General features: G+C 39.9%; 2 protein-coding genes across 3 annotated transcripts; one reads left to right on the forward strand and one right to left on the reverse strand.

The window, feature by feature from the left end:
* The first annotated feature begins 807 nt into the window (after positions 1-807).
* clint1a (clathrin interactor 1a) lies at positions 808-14,388 on the forward strand. 2 transcript variants are annotated; one of them, XM_081611371.1, is made up of 12 exons: positions 808-826; positions 5,229-5,333; positions 6,259-6,355; positions 6,509-6,617; positions 6,846-7,010; positions 7,133-7,319; positions 8,226-8,442; positions 8,554-8,644; positions 9,897-9,962; positions 10,399-10,697; positions 11,921-12,113; positions 12,229-14,388. In XM_081611371.1, exons 2-12 carry the CDS (start codon positions 5,242-5,244, stop codon positions 12,510-12,512), a joined length of 1,800 nt encoding a protein of 599 aa, XP_081467497.1. In that variant the 5' UTR covers positions 808-826; positions 5,229-5,241; the 3' UTR covers positions 12,513-14,388. The 2 variants fall into 2 exon arrangements, with proteins under 2 accessions (XP_081467497.1, XP_008417786.1); XM_008419564.1 differs by lacking the exon at positions 808-826 and adding an exon at positions 833-969.
* A 2,268-nt stretch (positions 14,389-16,656) lies between these two features.
* Positions 16,657-19,943, reverse strand: lsm11 (LSM11, U7 small nuclear RNA associated). Its single transcript, XM_008419563.3, has 4 exons — positions 19,367-19,943; positions 18,306-18,445; positions 18,131-18,214; positions 16,657-17,096 (listed from the first exon to the last, which is right to left on the reverse strand). The coding sequence occupies exons 1-4, from the start codon at positions 19,914-19,916 to the stop codon at positions 16,851-16,853; spliced, it is 1,020 nt and encodes a 339-aa protein (XP_008417785.1). The 5' UTR covers positions 19,917-19,943; the 3' UTR covers positions 16,657-16,850.
* Positions 19,944-19,970: the final 27 nt, after the last annotated feature.

The following is a 19,970-nucleotide window of genomic DNA, read 5'->3' on the forward strand; positions in this document are numbered from 1 at the left end:
TGAATACAAATTTATATCATCCTGTTTAAAAAAATAAAAAAATACAATAAAAGGCTGAAAACAAAGTTTTCCGTTAGCATAGATAAAATATAATACTTTATAGTTTTTACATTGTGAGGCACGGCGAAATTAATGGGGTTCCCATGGAACCACCATGCATCACAGAATTAAGAACATAAAACGGTAAAAAAAAAAAAAAAAAAACATAAGAAGGTGACAAAGAGAAATTCGAAATAAAAAGGAGGTAGCCTACTTTACTTTGTATACAACGCAGTTTTTAAAATGTCCACTAAGAAATTTAGGTCAATAAGCACATTGAAGCTGAAGTATATGGTTGTAAAATGTTTGAAAACAGCTAAGTTGCAGTTTTAACATTTATAATGCCAAGAAACAACAGACACACTGAAATGTATCAAATGTCTACATTTTCAGTATAACAGCTCAAAGTCGAGATTTGCATACAAACTATCACATCATACCCTAAAGAAAATCAAGCAAGGCCGTTTATATATGTACTCATAAATTTAGTACTGTAATACGTTTGTTTACAGGTATTTGCTCTGCCTACTCTTTTCTCTTATCCCCTCCCAACGTGAACTTTTTGTGTCAGGATGTTCTGCCTGGTAAAACTTTAGGAAATTGGCAGCTATAGTCGCTTAAATGTTTTCTATTTACATATATTTAAGCTATTGTTTGGCGCCCATCATAAACTACAACTCCAATGCTGCTTTGGACAGTTTCGATGACGTTACAAGGGCATTTCATTTCTCACAGTAACCTTTCCTGTTTGCCTGGTGCATTTGCGCCTCCTGTCTAGATTGAGGAGGTGAGGAATAGTTTACTTTTCAGAGTTCAAGGTTTGGTTTCGGTGCTCGTCCGGTGTGAAGGGTTTTTACCGAGGCATTAAGCCCCTTTTCACATAGTCAAGATGCTGAACATGTGGAAAGTGCGGGAACTGGTTGACAAAGCGTGAGTATATATTGATTGTTTTGCGTTTATTTGGTGTCATTTGTGCCTGAAGTCTACCTGTTTGAAAGAGACACGTACCCAAAACTTTGACGTCACGTCACTCTAACAAGTTAGCTAGCCTGAACGCTACTACCGATTTAAGTGACTTTTACGACTACTGTTGGTGTCAATATGGTTATTTGACATTTTTGTTGAGCTCTTTGTTTGCTTCTAGTGGCGAATGTAGTATTGAGCTACGAGTTATTTGGGTCGTCCTCGTGCTTTCTTCGAAAGTGCAAGCTAACTTGCGTAGCTAACAAGCTAATTATGTAGCTCACTGGGTTAGCCAGCTAAGCTAGTTTGACAGCACTTCGGCATTCAATTCAATAAGGACTTTTAAAGGCTCAACCCATGTCCTATCTGCTGCTTTTTAGTTTCCCTTTGTTTGAAATGTGTTTAAATGGCTTTATTTTTTGTCACTTTGTGGTTTATCGTATTTGTAGCCGAGTTATCTCATCGCTACTGTAGCTAGACTGTAAATTATAATGGTTTATCATTGAATCATTACACAACCAACTCGCTTGTTGACGCCTGTTCAGAGTTGAATCGGCCAAAGCCATAAACTATTCAAAGTTCCCTATTGTCCAAACTGTATTTAAACGGATTATTGATCGAGTAGTGTACATATTTTGTTACCTAGAGAATTTGTATATGAGAACAAACGATTTCACGATTTTTTTTTTACTTATTATGGTGGTCACGTAATAAGGTTTAAAACCAGTTCCATTCAGGTTTTTATGTAAAGTCACAACAAATTTCATCTGAAGATACATTGACCCAATTTATGTACAGATCTATATAATCAGTAAAATCATGTAAAAGGAAAAAGAGTCAAATTAAGTTCCATAAATTCAAATTCAGTCCTATTTATACGATGCATGATAGTTTAGTTTATAGTCTAATCCTAATTTGTAGTTCAGATATTTGTATTGAGTCACTTACCTTGCAATTATTCCTAATCCTGAGCAAACATGTGGTGACGCTCGATGGCTAATTGTACAAACAATTCTTATGTAATTTAGGCTCCTAAATTTATATTAAAATCTGTGACCAGCAATGACAACAATTAGCATATTTTCCTAATTTTACTTAGATGTTGCCATAATGTACCCAACAAGGGACGTTTTGAGAATGACCTATTTGTCTCTGGTTCTGCATCTAGAATAAACTGGCTTGTATAAGTTTTATTCAGCCAGAAAGTCACATTTGTTACTGCAGAATATAATAGTTTAATGGCCTAAAACATTTATGTAGAACAGCTGGTCTCGTATTTTATTGTTCCTCAGTTTCCCCAAAAAGCAAATTTTTTAAAGTAAACATTTGTGATGATTTTCTGAAAGGAAATTCTTATATTAAACTTTAAATTACCTCCAAATTTAGTTGTGCAGTGGATCTTGATTAGGCTAGAACTGCATGTGCGTACACAAGGAAATCAGGTGACTTGTGTTATTTTTCTTTTGAAGGGGTTTTATTCATGATTGAAAACATGAGTTAATGTAAGTCATAAACATCTACCAGTCATAAGTAAATGAACAACCTTTGTTTTCAGACTGAAAATAATTTTTTCCCCTTTTTCAGAAAACAAAGGCTAATAAAAGATTTTTCTTGATATGTTTATTTTATTACCACAGATATGCAAAGGTTGCATCATGACTGATCAAGGCACTGAACCAAAAATGGCTGCTGCAGACCAGTCCTAGCATATATAATTAAAGCATCTTCTTTTAACACTCATTCGCCTTTTAAGACGTCTCTGAATTTTGTTTTGGAATATTTGATTCATTCCAGAGCGTTTACAATTCGTAACCTTGCTGTTTTTGCAGCTCATTAGTGGACATCCAGTTGATTTCTTAAGAACAGAAATTTCTTTTGAGTCAAATGTTTTTGGTTCATTTTGCAACATAATTAATCTAGTACTTGCTAAGTCACCTGGGCTAACAGTAATTAAAGACATTTAGAGAAAATACCGTCGTGTTTGTTCTTTTTGACGAGTTAATAGAAATGCCATGAAAGGCCAGCAATTTGGTTCTTTTACTGTTCCGCCTGCCAGCACTAAAGTTGGGCAACATCTCGTTCTGTTTTGCGCCGTAATTTGTTTAGAGCTGCTGGCTGAACAAAGCGTGGTGTGCTGTCCTGTGCTCTGAGCTGTATTAGGGTATTGCACAACATTTCCTCCCTTCAAAGGTTTAATTTTGCAAACCCAGACAATAGAATGCTATTGAGTCTACTGAATACTTTTATTCTCGTGGATGCACTCGCCTTCCTGGAGTGTGACCTCGTGTAAAACATCTCGTTTGTTAGTAGATGTCAGGGGAAGAGAAACGAGGGGGGGGTTGAAACCGACTAAGGTATTTTCCTTCATCATGCTGACTTTTCTCTCGTTTAACAAAACGATTAAAGTCGTGTCACCAAACTTGAGTCATTTACGTAAACTCAGGCAGCACCTTGTTTTTTGTTGACAGATTAAAAACTCACTAAAGTCCTCTGCCAACAGCCAGGAAAGCGTTTTGCTCTGCGCTGCGGCAGCGGAAATCTGCGTTCTGATGTGTCATCCTGGAAGCATCAGAACTTCTGTTTGATCTCACAGATAGCAAGGAGAGCAGCCACCTCAGCGAAGACAGAAAAATGTTGCATCATACTCTTGTTGTGTGTCTCTCTCAATTTCAGCCAGGAACTAAACTTTATATATTTAAATTTTTCTGAGTAATTCAAGCTGTATGCAGGTTGTGACTTGGACAATAATGCAGCAGCGTCACCATGTTATTGTATGTGGAACATAATCTAACCCACAGATCTTTTGCTGATGGTAGAAAAATATGTTGCAGTTTTAACATTACCTGTTTCTTATTGCGTATATTTGTTGCGTATATATATTTTTTAATATATAAATAAGCTGGTTTGGTGGTTTTTCTCAGTTCAAGTGTTGCAGTCGGCCTCTTGTGTACCAGCTGTGGTTTTAACAGAGCCTGATGTCAGTAAGCGTAATTGGCGATCTTTACATTTCCACACCCTAGTTGTCAGACTTTAACAACAGCCACTTCTTTTATTTTTATTTAAGAAAATGTAGTGACTGTCAGTGTGCAGCAATAGATGCTTCATTACTCTGTGCTGGTGATTAGGAAGATTACAGCTTGTCTGGGAATCCTTTCTGAATTAAGGTTTGGTCACTAAATTGTGAGGCATTTCAACATTTACTTAACATTAACCACTAAGACTGACTTTAAATACTTTGCGCAAACTAGCGTGGTTGTAAAATAGTTTACTGAATAAAATTGACATGATCCTAACAAAGTCTAAATTTAAAGCCATGCAGCATAAAGCTCTGTTAATTCTAGACAAAGTCTGTGTTTAGATCTTCTTGATGAGGCACAAGATTCAAATTGTTTGTTGGCCGTACCTGTAATGAAGCTTTGACAGGCCTTGTTATTGGACATCTTTATTATTATAATAATAAATGGTAGTTTGTGGCTTACAGACAGCAGTGCTCTGAAAGTGGATGTAGAGCTCCATGTGTTGCAAACGATGCTCAAATTAAGATGACATGCTTGTATTTTTTTTTGTAAAAAAAAAAAATCTGCAAAGTCTCTTTGCCAGGTGCTGTCCTATATTGAGTTTATCAGGTGCTAATGCACCATATATAAGCCCAGATGTTTCTGGCTTTTAAAGCATTCTGTCCCAGAAAGTCATTTTGTTTGACGTTCCTGCTTTGTGAATATTTGCTTTCTCCACGTTTGCTTCGGAAGTGATCTTAATATATTCAACTTGTTTAGTACACATTTTATTGAAAGACAATTGTTTTTGCTATAATCCCATATAAAGTTGAAGCACTTCTATTGTTTTTGTTTTGCTGCACTACAAAAATAGCTGTAGTCTTTATGTTTTCTCTTTGCACTTGTTCTTTCCACAGGTACTTATTGAGTGTTAGAATAGAGCTTATACTCAGTCAGTTCGGCCATGTTTTACTCATTAACATGTTCTGTTTACTTTCTATAGTACGTTGAGTTTGAATTTCCACTAGCTCGTCTTCCCCCTCATTTCTGATTTCCTTGTGGCGGTTTTTGTTTTAAATGGGGACCAAAGCGTGGGTGTGGCCATCACTGAAAGACCTTTTGTCTTTTATTGTCTGTGCTGTGGCTTCAGCTGTGGCCATATTCTAGGATAAGACGCCAAGACTCATGTTTTCTTTTCTTTGTTGTTTAATTGATTGAATATATATATAGAACCAATGTGGTGATGAACTACTCGGAGGTGGAGTCTAAAGTCAGAGAAGCCACCAATGACGATCCCTGGGGACCATCAGGGCAGCTAATGACTGAAATTTCAAGGTAAGAAAAGCAGAAGACGCCATGATCTCCACACTGTTAGGAGCCTCTTAAAGGGACCCGTTTCATTTTCTTAATGCTTTCGATTTGAGTGAACCCCTCATTAAATTTGTGGTCCTTCTCACTAAAGTCTTTGGTTGTTTATGAAATTACCATGGAACTGTGTTCACAAACGATTTACTCTCTGTGCAACATGCATCTTGTAAATGAAGCTGAGAATAATCCATCATTTCATATGAATGGATGCAGTTGATCTTTTAGTACAGTTACTACATAACATCAATTTAATAACTCACTCTTCCTTATTGGGTAATCTGGAGAAACAGACAGATTTGAAAAGAATATATTGTATTGTTCAGTTTTTTTCTTGACCAAAATGAGAAATGCATTTCCTGTTTTTGTTTCTTTTTAATGACAAAAATATATTCAGCTTGATAACTAGGAAACATAAATCCCTCAATTATAAAGTAGTCGATTCACCTGGAAACTAAACGATTCTCCATCGATTTAGTCTGATTTGCTAACTTGGGTAAAAGTTGACAGAATTATTTATTAACATTGTCTGGAAATTTAGATTTGTGCAGTTGGGCTTTTTAATTATTTAGAGAATTTTGCAACAGAAAAACTAATATTACTGTCTTTGACTTGCTAATGTTCCATGTAGACAAAATCAGAGCGTTTTGGAGTACATTACATTTAGCGCTAATGCTAATTTATAGTTTAAATTCTGTAAGAATAGAATATAAGGCAAACATTCAGCTCATCGAAGCCCAACTCAAAGCAATATGTCTTTGCATTTCCTTTTATTAAGCACAAATGCAAATAGATTTGCATTACCTGAAATAACTCTGTCTTTCATCTCAATGTAAACATTTGTTAGTTAAAGACTGTTGACTTCCTCTCATCCTTTGTGTGGTTGGGTAAACAGAGCCACCTTCATGTATGAGCAGTTCCCAGAGGTAATGAACATGCTGTGGGGCCGCATGTTGAGGGACAACAAGAAGAACTGGAGGAGAGTCTATAAGGTTTGGAGCCTCACACAGACACAGAGCTCTAGTTCAAACCAAGTGATGGACTCCTGAGTGCTGTTTCATTTAAAGAGTTATCTTGACAAATCGGTTGGTTTTGTGAGATTTTGATTAATCAGTAATTCTTTTTTTTTCTTTTTTTTTTCATAGTCCATGCTGTTGTTGGCACATCTAATCAGGAATGGGTCAGAAAGGGTTGTAACCAGTGCCAGAGAACATCTGTATGACTTGAGATCACTGGAAAGTTATCACTTTGTTGGTAAGGTGTACTTTCATTGTTTCTTTCTTGTTATACTTTTGTTTTTGTTATCATTGTTTTGATTTGTGTTGTGTATCAAATGGGAAAAGTGGATTTTGGAGTTGGAAATGTATTAAAGCATTAAAGCAGTTTACCTGGATTCTGTTGTCCCTGTATCAAAACATGTTTAACAATAAATTTCATGATTTTTTTTTTAATCCTCTTTTCTTGTCTTTGATCTGTCACTAGACGAGAATGGGAAGGATCAAGGAGTAAATGTTCGTCAGAAGGTGAAGGAGCTCATAGAATTTGTTCAGGACGACGACAGACTGAGGGAAGAACGGAAAAAGGCAAAAAAGAACAAAGACAAGTACGTCGGCGTTTCCTCTGACAGTATGGGATTTCGAGGTTACTGTAAGTAACACAGTTCTGTTTCTGAATGATTTTTTCCTTTAAATATTTTAGAAAAAATAAATACCTGAAAATCACAAGTATTTTTCTTTTGGTTTACGTGCCGTAATGTTTTTTCTCATCAGCGGGGGACAGGTACGACTCCGGGGTTGAAAGCCGTGCAAAGTGGGACGATGACTGGGAGAAGAATAAAGGACCTTTCCCCTTCAGTGAAAAGCTGGGGGAGATAAGTGACAAAATCGGCAGCACCATTGACGATACGATAAGCAGGTTCAGGAAGAAGGACAGAGATGACTCCCCAGATCGATTCAGGTACAAGAAAGCTTGAAGTTCTTATTATCAAAGAAAACAAAAAAAGGAAGATTTCTTTGGGATTGTTGTTTAAAAATGTATCTTGATCAGTGGCTGTGGAAATATTGTCTGATCTTCGTACCTGTTCATATCCTGGTCTATTCATCCAACTTTATTACATATTTCTGTTCTCTAGCAAGAGTATGAATATTAGTTTTCAGATTTTTAAGACAAATGTAAAACTTCTCACCAGTGATCCAAAGTTTATTGATAATCAGGGATGTGAGATAATCATGTCGCCAGTCTTGATTGGAATAGGACTTACTAAGAGTTTGAAGAGATTCGCGAGACGAGCCTCCACTCAGAAATACCCAAGATATTCTTTGTGGTAAACCAGACCTGAACACAAGTCGATGTCAGAACTGTTCTACCTGAATTTATAAGAAAAAAACACTGCACTGTTGCTGAGTGGTTACATTCCTCTTTTCAGGTAAAGTGAACTTGGCCCAAAACTTGATCAATAAAAGATGGATGGCAGTATATGAATCTAAAGTAAGGATAATGCACTTTCAGGGGAAGACAGAAAATGTTCTCCAAACTTTGTCTCTGAAGCATCTCCTGCCTCCCTGATTGGTCTCCCTTTAGAAAATTGTTTTCAAACTCAAGATCTCAGAGCAGCAGTACAAAAACTACAGAATGAGATCTCAACAGCCCTATCCATGAATTATTTACATCATGAGTAAAGTCAGATCAACCGGAGTTACCAGACATGCTAAAGAACGCGTCATCTCTTTCTCACTTCAATAAATTAGAATACCAGTGTTTGTGTGCAGTAATTAATCAGTTGTCTGCAGTTTAATCTAGTTCAAAAAGTTATCCAAATTCTAAGGGCAGTCTTGCTTTTTTGTTTTCTTTCTCTTCCTGCAGTGACAACGAGGAGGACCGGGATCGTTCTTCGTACAACGGCCAGTCAAAAAGAGAGTTTAAAGACGAAGAGGAGACTGTTACAACCAAGAGCGTACAAATCGTCCAGGCAACTGAGACGACAGCAACACGGAAGAGAGGAGTGCCGTCCAGAAAAGTGGACCTGGGGGCCGCAGCCCACTACATAGGAGACCAGAGCCCAGATACCACTGCCAAACAGGTAGCAACTGCACAGCTGACCTGAAGAAATTAGTTATTTAAAAAATGTTTTTGGTGTGGATCTGTGGTCACATTTTCATCCTACAAATGCAAAAAAATGTTTTCCATCCAGACCCAGCCAGCTGCAGCACCCCAACCTGCCAGTACAGGCCTGGCTGATCTCCTGATGGTGGACACCACGCCCAGCCAGCCTGCTGCCACAGGTATAACACCACATCCAGGATGCTTCCTTAAAAAGCCTTAACTTCAGGCTTCTAAAATCAAGGCCTTAAAATGGCTTAAATTTTGTCGTGACAGGGCAATTAATCTCATATATTCTTATATGTGTTGTTTTGTTTTTTTTTCTTATGGCACATTTCTGTCAGACAAAAGTTTCAGTCGCATGCAAACATCTACATTGCGTTTTGTGACTCAAGGCCTTTGAGGCTAACAGAAACAAGCCGCTAACATGGCCTTGCAAGCTAGCTTTTTTGCATTTATCGTGGGTTATGGACTCAACGCAACTCACTCTGAGTGAAACCCAACACACGGGATGCGACAAAAGTTAAAAAATTTTTAGAATTTCCTTAAAAAATGCACATGTTGCTAGCCCACGTGTGCATGTCTGTGTGTACGAATGAACGTGTGGGTTAAGGCTGTAGAGATTCGTATGCAATGTGAGAAGCACAAAGCTGCTGCCAAGAGCCACAAAGAAATAGGAATTTCACAAATTTTCCTATGCTTGACTGCAATGGACTGGAGATCTGTCCAGGGTGTAACCCGCCTCTCACCCACTGACAGCTGGAGATGGGCACCAGCACCCCTCCCAACCCCAGTGGGATAAGGGCCTTGATGGATGGATGGATGGATATGTGCTATGCTATGCTATGCTTGATGGCAACACAGCTGGATCCTCCAACCGTCTTTTATATCCATAGTTTTTTCAGTCTTAAATTTAATTCAATTTGCTGAAACCTGCAGACACCCTGACATCATGCATATTGTGGAATGTCACGGGTGATGGCGAACTATTTTGTGAAACATTTTGTTATTCATGAGCTCCTTTCTCTGTGTTAAGTCAACAAAATCGAATGGATTCCAAGCAGAGAAACCAGTCACGCTTGCACTTCCACTAGTAACCTCCAGTAAGCCCTGGACTAACCTGATTAAGACGTCTCGCGGTAGCTGCAGGAACACAAGAGACCCTGCTGGAAGTGATGACGCCCAGCTGCTGCTGCTAGGCTTCAGGTTTGGGGGAGGGAGATGATCTATAGGAACTAAGTACACCAGATGTTTTCTGGAGGAGTCCCTGGTGAATGAAGAGGTTGGGAGCACTGAACAGATGTTTGGGCTCCTCCACCTGTCCTCTCCCCACCCCACTCTGACACCTCAACACTGAAGGAATGCTAACTAAACAAGATTGACACCTGGAAATTTACCTGTTTAAAACTTCATTTTTTTTATTCTTTGCCGTAGATCTCTTCGGTGGATTTGCTGACTTCAACTCACCTGCTGCCTCAACTGGACAGGTCTCAGGATCCGGTATGTTTTAAGAGTTTTCTTTTTTCTTTTTCTTTTTTTTCTATTCTTGGAGTATGCTGTCCTGTTGCAGCCATGCTGCTAGAATATTCAGGAATATGTTGGGAGGCAGCCCTGGCCATATGGAGCCTGCTACCTGCTCTGCATAATAAGAACAGACACACATCAACTCCTGTTATGGATGACAAGGAGACGGGGACCGGAGAAGAAGTTGGTGGAGGTGGGGGGGGAGGAACTCTATGAAAGACAACAGGCTGGGCCAGTTTAATGAAAATTTAAAACGTAGCACCAGTGGTCACTGAAAATGTTCTGGATAAAGAGAAAACATGGCTCAAATTTGACTTTTACCCCTTCTTGTGAAAACGGGTTCAGCTCCAATAATAAATGATCATCTAGACGGGGAAAAATCAAACGTATTGTTTTTCTCATGTGTCTGCAGCAGCAGTCTCCAGCCCCATTGGAGACTTTGGCGAGTGGAATGCTTTTCCTGGAGGGCAGATTCCAGCATCTGCTCAGAGTCCTGAAAACAGTAGAAGTGACCTTTTTGGAGCCATGGCAACAGCTTCCCCTACAGCACCGACCCCAGTGGTGGCGGCCCCAGCTCCGGCTCCCGCCTCGGCAGACCTGTTTGACTTGATGGGACCGACTCAGATCCTCACTTCCTCCCAGAGCCTCAACTTTAGCATGAGCAGCACACAGACAATGAGCACCAACATCATGCCTCAGCCAGTGTCACAGGTAGGTCTGCCTGCACTCAGCCTAACGTGGAAAACTCATGAAATGGAGCAGGATTTTGCCGCACACTGGCGATATTCTACTTTTCTCTTGCCTACAAAAAATATCTAACTTTTGTGTTTGTCTGGTCATGAAAATAACAGACAATCAGGGGTTGGAAAGTAAAGAAGCACCACCCATCACTGATGTAAAACTAAAGCTAGCAAACTTCTAGTGACATGTCTGTCACTAGAAGTTTGAAGCTGACTGCAGACCAGAGCAGATAGCCCAGATAATTAAATAACTAATATCAGTATTTATTTTCATAACATTGTACAACAAATAGCTGTTTTCCTGCTGATAATTTAACAGTATTTCAGAAACAGAAATCATAACAATAAGGTAGATGTGTTGTGTAAATACAGTAAAATTGTGATATTTGTGATATTAGCATACCTGAAGCTACCTTAAATTACCTTAAGCCAAGGAACATTACTGACTACTATAATGATTCAAAATACATTCAATTATCTGGTTTTCTGAAATACTTTGAATTATTTTTTATTTAGTATGTTCTTGGCATTCAGATGAGTACTTTACTAAACATTTCAGTAACATTTCAACTTCTTAAGGAACAAGTAAAATATGAGCAAGTTCATATTTTGATGTGCTGATTCTGAAATGGAAGATTGGCAAACACCTTAAAAGAAAATGAACCCATTGAAAGAAACTGATAAGACAGAATCAATCCTGCACTAATGATGTTTACTTATTGATTTGGTAATTTATAATTCTTTGCTGAAGGCATCTTTAAGCTAGCATAATAATTAGAGAATTATCTTGTGTTGACCTGCATGCTGGTAGGGCGTTGGCGTCACCAGATGTTCATTTCTCCAACTAACCACCCACTTCTCTTCCCATCTCTTATCAGAATGAAACAGGAGTTTGAAAAACATTACAAATGTAATTAAAGCTCTCACATGTCGACCATATTGTTTGAGTTAAAAGGGTGACCTACTTAAAACTCAGTTTTCCTGCTCTGACACCCACGCCACCCGTTTGGGCAGATTGCATGGTGGTTAAGTGGGTCACACCGAAGGTTTTAGATGGTTAAAGTATGAAACTGCAAATTTCCGTCTCAGATTTTTCAGTGTTGGATCTTTTAACTCTTCTGAGTGGGAGTTAAGACAAGAATTGGCTTGTTTCAACATTTTGTGTGTTCTTACGTACATGTTTCTTTTTACCAGCCCATCCCTAACATGGGCGGTCCTCTGCAGCCACAGCCCATGCAGCCAGGAATGGCCTCACAAGGCCCTGGAGCCAAAGCATCCCTTCCTTCCACTTGGTCTGATCACTCGGTTAACATCAGCCTGGACTTTCTGGGGCCTGGCATGCAGCCTCCCAAGCCCAGCCAGCCCAGCCTCAACACCCTCCAGCAAGGTGAGCTGAACCAGCAGCAAGCGTAATCACTTTGCCTCTTCTCAAGTCTCCTTGTCGTTCAAAAGTGTCTCAAAATGTAGCACTTGTACTTACTTCTGTCTTTTGGGATTCCCAGGCCATCAGCCGGCTCCCAACATGCTCACCCAGGGATTTTCCAGTATGAATCTTGGACCTACACCAGTCAGACCTCCTGCTAATGCTATGATGCAGCCTGGAGCGGGAATGGGGATGGTTCCTAACCAGGGCATGATGGGGATGGGCATGAACATGGGGATGCCACAGGGAGGTATGACCATGGGAATGCCTGGCGGAATGGGAATGGGGATGGGAATGCACCCTGCAATGGTCCAACAGCCCAAACAAGACGCCTTTGCTGACTTTGGCAACTTTGGAAAGTGATGGAACCAGAGAGCGGAGATTAGCGGTAATGGAGGCAGTCTCTCGCCGTCCATGGGTGAAGGATCATCATGAGCTCCAAACAAAGAGTACTTGAAAAAAATGTCAACTATCATATTAACACCCTGCCATCTCCCTATTTCTTTCTTTTTTCTTTAAACAATTCAGTAGTGATGTGGATCTAAATGAATGTGCGATGATTGAACCAATGATGTGTGTGGTTAGACGTCAAGATGGTGTGCCTTGTTCGATTTATTATTCAGTGAGACGACAGTGCCACTGAGAAAATGTCAGGGGGATTTGCTTTATAACCTCAATCACACAAAATCAGAGTAGCAGAAATAAGCGTATGTTAATAGCTCCATTTGTTAAATAACTAATGATTCATTTGGATAACATGATCAGCCATTTTCACCTTAACATGTCAAAGAATGTCAAGTTACCTCTTTGTTTCTCTTTGTTTTGTTTTTTTCTTCTTTGGTCTCTGTCTTCCTATGACATGTAAATAGAAATCTGGAGCCCTTGCAATAAGTTATGAAGTTCACCGAGAGGCAGCGAAAATGTGACGAGTTGTATCATACAGACCAAATCTGATATGAATCGAGATCTATCGCAAAGCACATGTGAATGCATTCTCTTTGTACATATGTGTCCACACTCCAAATGTGGCTTTAAGTGTTACAGTTGGGGGGTAATTATTATTAATTGTTTGCAGTGAAAAGTTGTTGATTAATTCAAGGAACATCTCCTTTTGGTAAAGTGTAATTTGTGGCCTTTCTTATTAGAAGATATCTATATATATTTTACTTATGAAGAATATTAGAATCAGTTTGCGTCCAAGCGAGATAATCAATAAAAACTGCCTCATGTAAGGGGGGAGGGTGATGAAGGGGTATGGGATTTTTATTACAACTGTTTTTTTTTTTTCCCCTTCCCCTCAGCAGCTACAATGAGACTCTGTCACACACACAGAAGAAAAAATAGTTTTACTCTGTTTTGTCCCGTGCACCTTTTTTTTTCTTTTTTTCTTTTAATTGTGTCCGAACTATTCAGGCCAGTGATAGCTTCAGTTCCAAACACACAAACGTATTCTCTCAGCACCTCAGGTGTTAACGCAAGCTGTTAAGACTGCAAGACGCATCTCTGTGAAACGTCGACCATTCGTTTGTTTTGGTGGTATATAGTGCCTTTCGTCACCACTGTTCTTGCACATTCTCGCGACGGCCTTGGATGAGTTTTTAACGTCGCAACAATCGCCGGTCCAAGCCGGTGTGTTTTGCGACTCGTCGGGTACAGATTAAAGGAGGACGAGGAGCTTTTCAAGCAAATTCAGCTGTTAGTTTGTGTTAACATGTGAACACGGTTGGTCCTAAGTGATTCCAAGTGCCTGCCAATTAGCTGCCTCCGGACCCTTGCTAATGAGTGATTGGTAATCAAAATTGAACTGCGCCGGCTGGACCTTTCCTTTTGTTTGTGTCAGAGATGAGTAATTTACCAACAGTAGAAGAAGGCAGTAGCCTCTGAGGAGGATTCAACCTGCGCTTTCTGACTCTCCTTAAGGGCTCAAGCAGCTGAGCGCAGAAACACATAAGTAGCCTTGCGTTGATGTCTGAAACATTAAAATGACCAAAATCTGTTTGCTGTTTTTTCTAATGTATATCAGAAATTGTTTTATGCATTTTGTTTTCTACTTTAAATCAGTTTTTTTTTTTTTGTTGGTCCTCTTTTTAAAATGGGATTGTTACTGAAACACTAGTATATGCAAATGTACAAGAGACCCTCTGAGAAAATGAGATCTTGCATTTACTCCCATTCTGATTTGATTTGAACGTCAAGATTCCTTATGGACAACATTAAACAGTTGATTTAAATTTGTTAATGATGTGTGTTATTTGGTGTGCTGTGTCATTAGCCTCATTCAAAAGTGCTTCAAGCAGCAAAAGTGAAGCCAACGCATTTGGCTTCTAAATTGAGTTTAGTTAATGTGAGTTAAACTTTATTGTTTGAGCTAATAAAGAGATGCTGTAAATGACTACCAAATGCATTACATTGCAGGTAACCTAAAGTTGCAAAGGATTTTATTTGGGACAGCTGGAAATGTAGAACTTGTGTGGTATAAAACGCAGAGCAATATAAGGAGGAGAAAGTAAAATCAAGTTTTTTTTGTGTGAAAATGCAGGGCTTCTATAAGTTTCACCATCTCAAATTCAAAACTTTTTAAGAAAATCCATAGGAATGTATGAACTTCATCCAACCAAACAGCTACAAGTCCTCACTTAGCCATGATAGACGCAAAAAAGCTAGGTAGCTAACAATATGTTAGCAGTGAGTTACAGAAGGCTTCAACTGTCTCGAGTCAGTGTTGATGTCTGCATGCGACTTATTGCCAGACAGAAAATTTCAGTGAGAAAAGAAAATATATATATGAGATTAAGTAGTTCTGTGATTTAAGGCCAACTTACCTTTCAGAATTGAATTTAAGACATTTTAAGACCTTAAGATACATGAATTTAAGACTTTAATGTAATGTATCGGGTACTTTTGTAATCCTTGAAGTCAGAATTAAGATGGCGAAAGTCGGAGCTTACCGAGCAGCCCTTAGCTCAGTGTCATATTGACTGTAAAGACAATGTAGTTAAAGCTGCAGATATAAACTATTAGAACCTCAGCAGATAGTGGTATTTGTGAACATGTCCTTTTGTGTTTGAATGCAGAAAATGGAGAGAAATGTTTTCTGTGTGTAGTGCTAAAGCTAGCCACCGAAACAAAGCGCAAAATCCAACACATTGTTCTGCCTTGGAGGAGCGTGTGCTCTGAGTGATGCGCGGCAGCATTAGTGTTGTGCCACACAATCTTAGGCAAAAAGTTCAATTTTAGTTAAACTTGACCAGAGTAACCTCTTCTATATGTTTAACAGTTGCTTTCTTGCTACTCTTCCATGAAGGACAGTTTTGTGGAATGCTGACTATTGGTTGTTCTGCCAATAGAGCCTATCGCCTGCTTCTCTGACGCGTCCCGTCAGCTTTGCAGTTTCCCTTTTCATAAAACAGATATCGTTTTATAGCCTGGAGCTCTTCTGAACTTCTCCACAACTCTCTCCCTGCTGTGTCCCTCAGTCTTTTCATTGGACAGATGAGCACTATTATATAAAACTGCAAAAATATATCTATGATAACATAAAAGTGGAAAAAGTTTGAGTGTAATTACCATACGTGGAAGACTGACGCAGTTAGAAAAGAAACACCACTTAAAACTTCAATCTAAAAAAAAAAAAAAATAAAAAATGTTTAAATACTCCAGTTTCTTGTAGCGAGAAGAACGACCTGATTTCTCTGGTGTAACGCAGAGGACACAGATAGCACGATCTAATTTTGGGTCATTTTTACAATCAGCGCTGTGCCCTTCTTATATTGTGTCAAGATTTGTTTGAGCACACTTGTGTGACAAACACGGCTTGCATTAAACAATTGACCCCGTTTTCCCTCTCTGGAGAGGCTCGTTAAATGGGCTACACTAATAATATTCTGATACATTACATGAAGTGTAACGGCATATACAGTAGATGAACAAAAATCTAAACTAATGATAGGATGTGCCCCACTTGTGACTGAAAATAAAACGGAATAAGGGTCAATTAATCTCCGCAGACAAAATATAAGAGAAACCCAAATAGGAAAAGTTGCAGAACTGCAGACGCGGTCGCGACAAACATCCGCTCAGTGCCACTTATCATCCGAAATAAACCTCCGTCATTTAAAAGGAAAGCGGGTGGTGGGAGGGGGAGGAGAAAACTGCAACATCTTTACAACTTCTACGAGATGCAGTAAATTGTGCTTTTATGGGTAATGTGCCCATTAAAGAGTAAAAAGCAATCCGAGACGTCAAGACAAATGACAGCTTTTGAGTGCCATCTGCAATCTCGAGCTTCGCAAACTCAATTATTCATAATGCATTTATGAAGTCCGCTGAGACTGCGCTGTCATTCCTGTTCAAACTAACGGGAAAAGCAACATAAAGGGACAAGCAACCTACCAGATGACAATAGCTTCACCGGCGGCTCTGGTGTGTTTATGCTGCCACCTGCTGGGTAAAAACCATAACACAGACCACACGCAAAAAAAAACAACAAAAAAAAAAAAACTTCAGCCAGAATTCAGGAGCTTTTTATTTCTTGATAAAATGGTAATTTCTCTGGCTCATCATATCAATGTGATACAACAGCTTGTGCTCGATTCGTCTGAATCTTATTACAGTGTCCCACAACGTCGCACGTGCGCTCGGTACAACCCAACACTCGCGGCTGTTCTCTGACCATGTCAAGTCACGGAAATCAAAAAGAAATCAGAGAGGCTGTGGGTTTACCAGGATCACGTTTTCACCGCGGATGAAAACCTGGTTGATGTGGCGCGTGTGCACCTTCCCGTACTTCTTCTGCCGGGCCGCTGGATCCCGGGCCTTCACCGAGACGACGCCTTTATCTCGTTTGCTTCCGACATCCTCCGACGGCTTGGGTTCAGCAGTCCCATCGCCGTCTTCCCTCGGCTTGCCGCCCCCCAGGGTTTCCTGGAGACTTAGCTTCTCGAAGAGCTGGACGAAGATTTGGGTGGCATTAATGCTCGACAATAAAAGCAAGACAATAACAAATAATGTCTAGAAAGGCTTTAGGGAATCAAACTCGCATGCTAAGTACCTTTTTTTATCAGGTCGTTTGCTGTTGAACATTTTTCTACCCTTTCTAAATAAAGACCTTGTTTATAGTCACTGCTGGGTGTAATTATGATCATTTGCAGGGTTCAAATGACTCGTCACTGTAGGGGGAACACCTACACGATACGACTGCATGCAAATATTCACCAGATCTGAAAGGTTAGTGCTCGTTTCTCAATATTTGATTTTTTTTTTTCTTTGACTAAACAGAAGCAAAGCCTAGATTCTCAGCTGATATTTTTTAGAAGCTGCTCAAAAGAGATGTGCACATACTTTGTGTTATTATCCAACATTTTCCTTTTAAAGATGATTTTGATTTGTCAGATTATTTTTTTCTTAGAAAGTATACACCTGCATCAAGCTCCTGCCATATTGGTGCAAAGTTGTATCTATTTTTAACTGTGTTCTGGGGATGCACAAAATCGTGGCAAGGGCCACAAATGGCCCACGGGCCGCCCTTTGGACACCCATGCCTTGAAAAATTACAGATGTGTAAAACTTAGGGTGGGGCATTATGGCTTAAAAATAAAATCCCTGATTATTTTTCTTAAACCAAATCCGATTTATGATTTGGTTATACTGATTATACTTTCTTTTTTTCTTAAAAAAGTTACCAATGACAGAAAATATCTTAACGACCTGGCCTTTATTTCAGTCAATCACTCTGTGAGTTGACTTGAATTAAAAGTCAATAAGAAAAAAAAAAAGAAGCCGTAAAACAAGATGGTGGTTCTTCAGTAACATCTGAACTATGGAAATCCAGGGGCTGCACTGATGGAAAAGTGGGACTTTTTTTTTCTCTCCAAAATAAAACGTCCAGCAGCTGAACATCCTCAAAATGTGCGTCGCTGTGACCGAACCTTTGCCAGCATTACTTCAGTTAGGAGAAAAAAACAAATAAATCAAGTGGATACCCGTGAAACGGTGAGGGCCTTCTCGTGGTACAACGCCTCTCCAAGTAGAGGCTCTCTGTACGTCTCGTCTACATCCACCATGGCCTGACAAACACACACAGCACCCGGCGATGAACGAACATATAGTGCAAAGACATGCAACGGACAGTGAAAAGACTTTTGGGCGTCTGCTCACCATGTTCCAGAACTTGTCGAAGACGACGACGAAGCCAGAGCACACGCCCCTCAGGCCTTTAAAGGTTCTGATGTGAACTCGGACTCTGATCCTCTCCTGTACGCAGCGGTGCAGCTCCCCCAGAGGACTGCCCTGACACACTGAAGACACGTGAGCAGCAGGTTATGCAGCCGACTCATAAATCATGCAAAGAATTCAGGTAAAGCGCAGAAACATCTCTCCTCGAGTAAGCCAAGATGGTCATGTTTCAATTTTTTTTAATTTACTGCTAATAGTGACGCACTATATGTTGGCATTGACGTTGGCTGATGCTAGTCATTTTTTTTTAACATGTTGGCTCTAGTACAATAACAAAACTGGGGCGATATTAACACCCGATATTGATTTTCATCTTGCTGCCGTTTATGGAGGAGATGTGGTTGGTCATTTGGTACTTATTTGGTCATGTGACAGTGATGGTAACGCAGCACAAGGTTATGGGGGTGTTTAAACTGAAGCAGAAAAGCAATGTCAACAAAATGGTCATTTTACACCGTCTTAAAAGTAGGAAAATAAATGTAATGTTGGTAAATATCGGTTATTGGCCACATCAGTGATATTAATATCAGGATCTGCCCAAGTTTTCAAATCAGTACGTCCCTAACTGTTAAAATCCAGGGTGTCAGCGAATATAGTAGGGGTAGTGACAAATCCGTCACATACATTTTAATCATGCACTTCACAAAACCGTTTGAGATATTTTACCGAGAAGAAGGACCGAACAGTATCTACATTTGTGTTGATGGTGGAGAAATAAATATCTTTAGAGCTGGAATTGCTAAGAAAGCTTATGCAACCATTGACCCGAAGAAAAGAGCACTCTAAGCTTTTCAGATTTTTGGATGAAACAATGTTGCGAATGAATTTCTAACTACGTGTTCAAAATAGAAAGAAAAAAAAAAACAGCCAACCAAAACATAGTGGTTGTGATGAGCTGTTAAAAAGCTAAAGAGGACGTGTCGTGAACTTGAACGCATCCTGGTTTTGATGTCACGTAGCAGTGGTGTGACAGCTGAACCTACAGGGCATCCTCGTCAGGACATTCTTCAGCGGTTTCTGCCTCCTCCTCGTTCGCGGTGCCGCGCCGCCGCTGCTGTCCCCTTCCTCTGACACCGGGTTGTTGACCATCAGCTTCTTCAGCCTCTCGATGCGCTCCGGGTCTGCCACCCCTTTCATCGCTTTCCGCTGCCTTTTCTCCACATTCTCTGGCTTTGCTCGGCCCCGGCCGCCCTTCAAGAAGCTCTCGTACTCCGCCACATTGTTGAAGCACTTGATGTTGGGGAAGGGAAGCGGCGGCGCTGTTGGGGAGTACAGGGCCAGCAGCGGGTCAAACTTCTCAGAGCAGACATTTAATTCATTTGCCTCATCATGTCCTGTGTCTGCCTCCGGTACCAGCTCCGGTCCTGACGCAGAGTGTTTACTGTCCGGCCTTGTACTTTTTCTTTCCCTCTCCTCCATGTTTGAAACAAGCGGAACGCCATGAAGCGAGGGATTCTGGGAAAGTTGTCGCTGTCCTGAGTTTATCCTTTTCTGTACACTTGAATATTTCCATTGGTTCCCTAAAGACGCCATAATGCGTATTTCCCCCCTCAATATTATGTTATTTATTGAGCCCAGTTTTATCTC

The sequence above is a fragment of the Poecilia reticulata genome, chromosome 10 (genome assembly GCF_904066995.2).
Source record: "Poecilia reticulata chromosome 10, P_reticulata-male-v2, whole genome shotgun sequence".
In the NCBI taxonomy this organism is placed as follows: domain Eukaryota; kingdom Metazoa; phylum Chordata; class Actinopteri; order Cyprinodontiformes; family Poeciliidae; genus Poecilia; species Poecilia reticulata.

Coding starts and splice junctions, on each gene's coding strand:
- lsm11 (XM_008419563.3), bottom strand. CDS start 19,916: ATGGCGTCTTTAGGGAACCAATGGAAATATTCAAGTGTACAGAAAAGG. Junction 18,215..18,305: donor TCGACAAGTTCTGGAACATG/GTGAGCAGACGC, acceptor TGTGTTTGTCAG/GCCATGGTGGATGTAGACGA. Junction 17,097..18,130: donor AGGCCCTCACCGTTTCACGG/GTATCCACTTGA, acceptor ATCTTCGTCCAG/CTCTTCGAGAAGCTAAGTCT.
- clint1a (XM_008419564.1), top strand. CDS start 929: ATGCTGAACATGTGGAAAGTGCGGGAACTGGTTGACAAAGC. Junction 6,618..6,845: donor GGAAAGTTATCACTTTGTTG/GTAAGGTGTACT, acceptor ATCTGTCACTAG/ACGAGAATGGGAAGGATCAA. Junction 10,698..11,920: donor TGCCTCAGCCAGTGTCACAG/GTAGGTCTGCCT, acceptor TCTTTTTACCAG/CCCATCCCTAACATGGGCGG.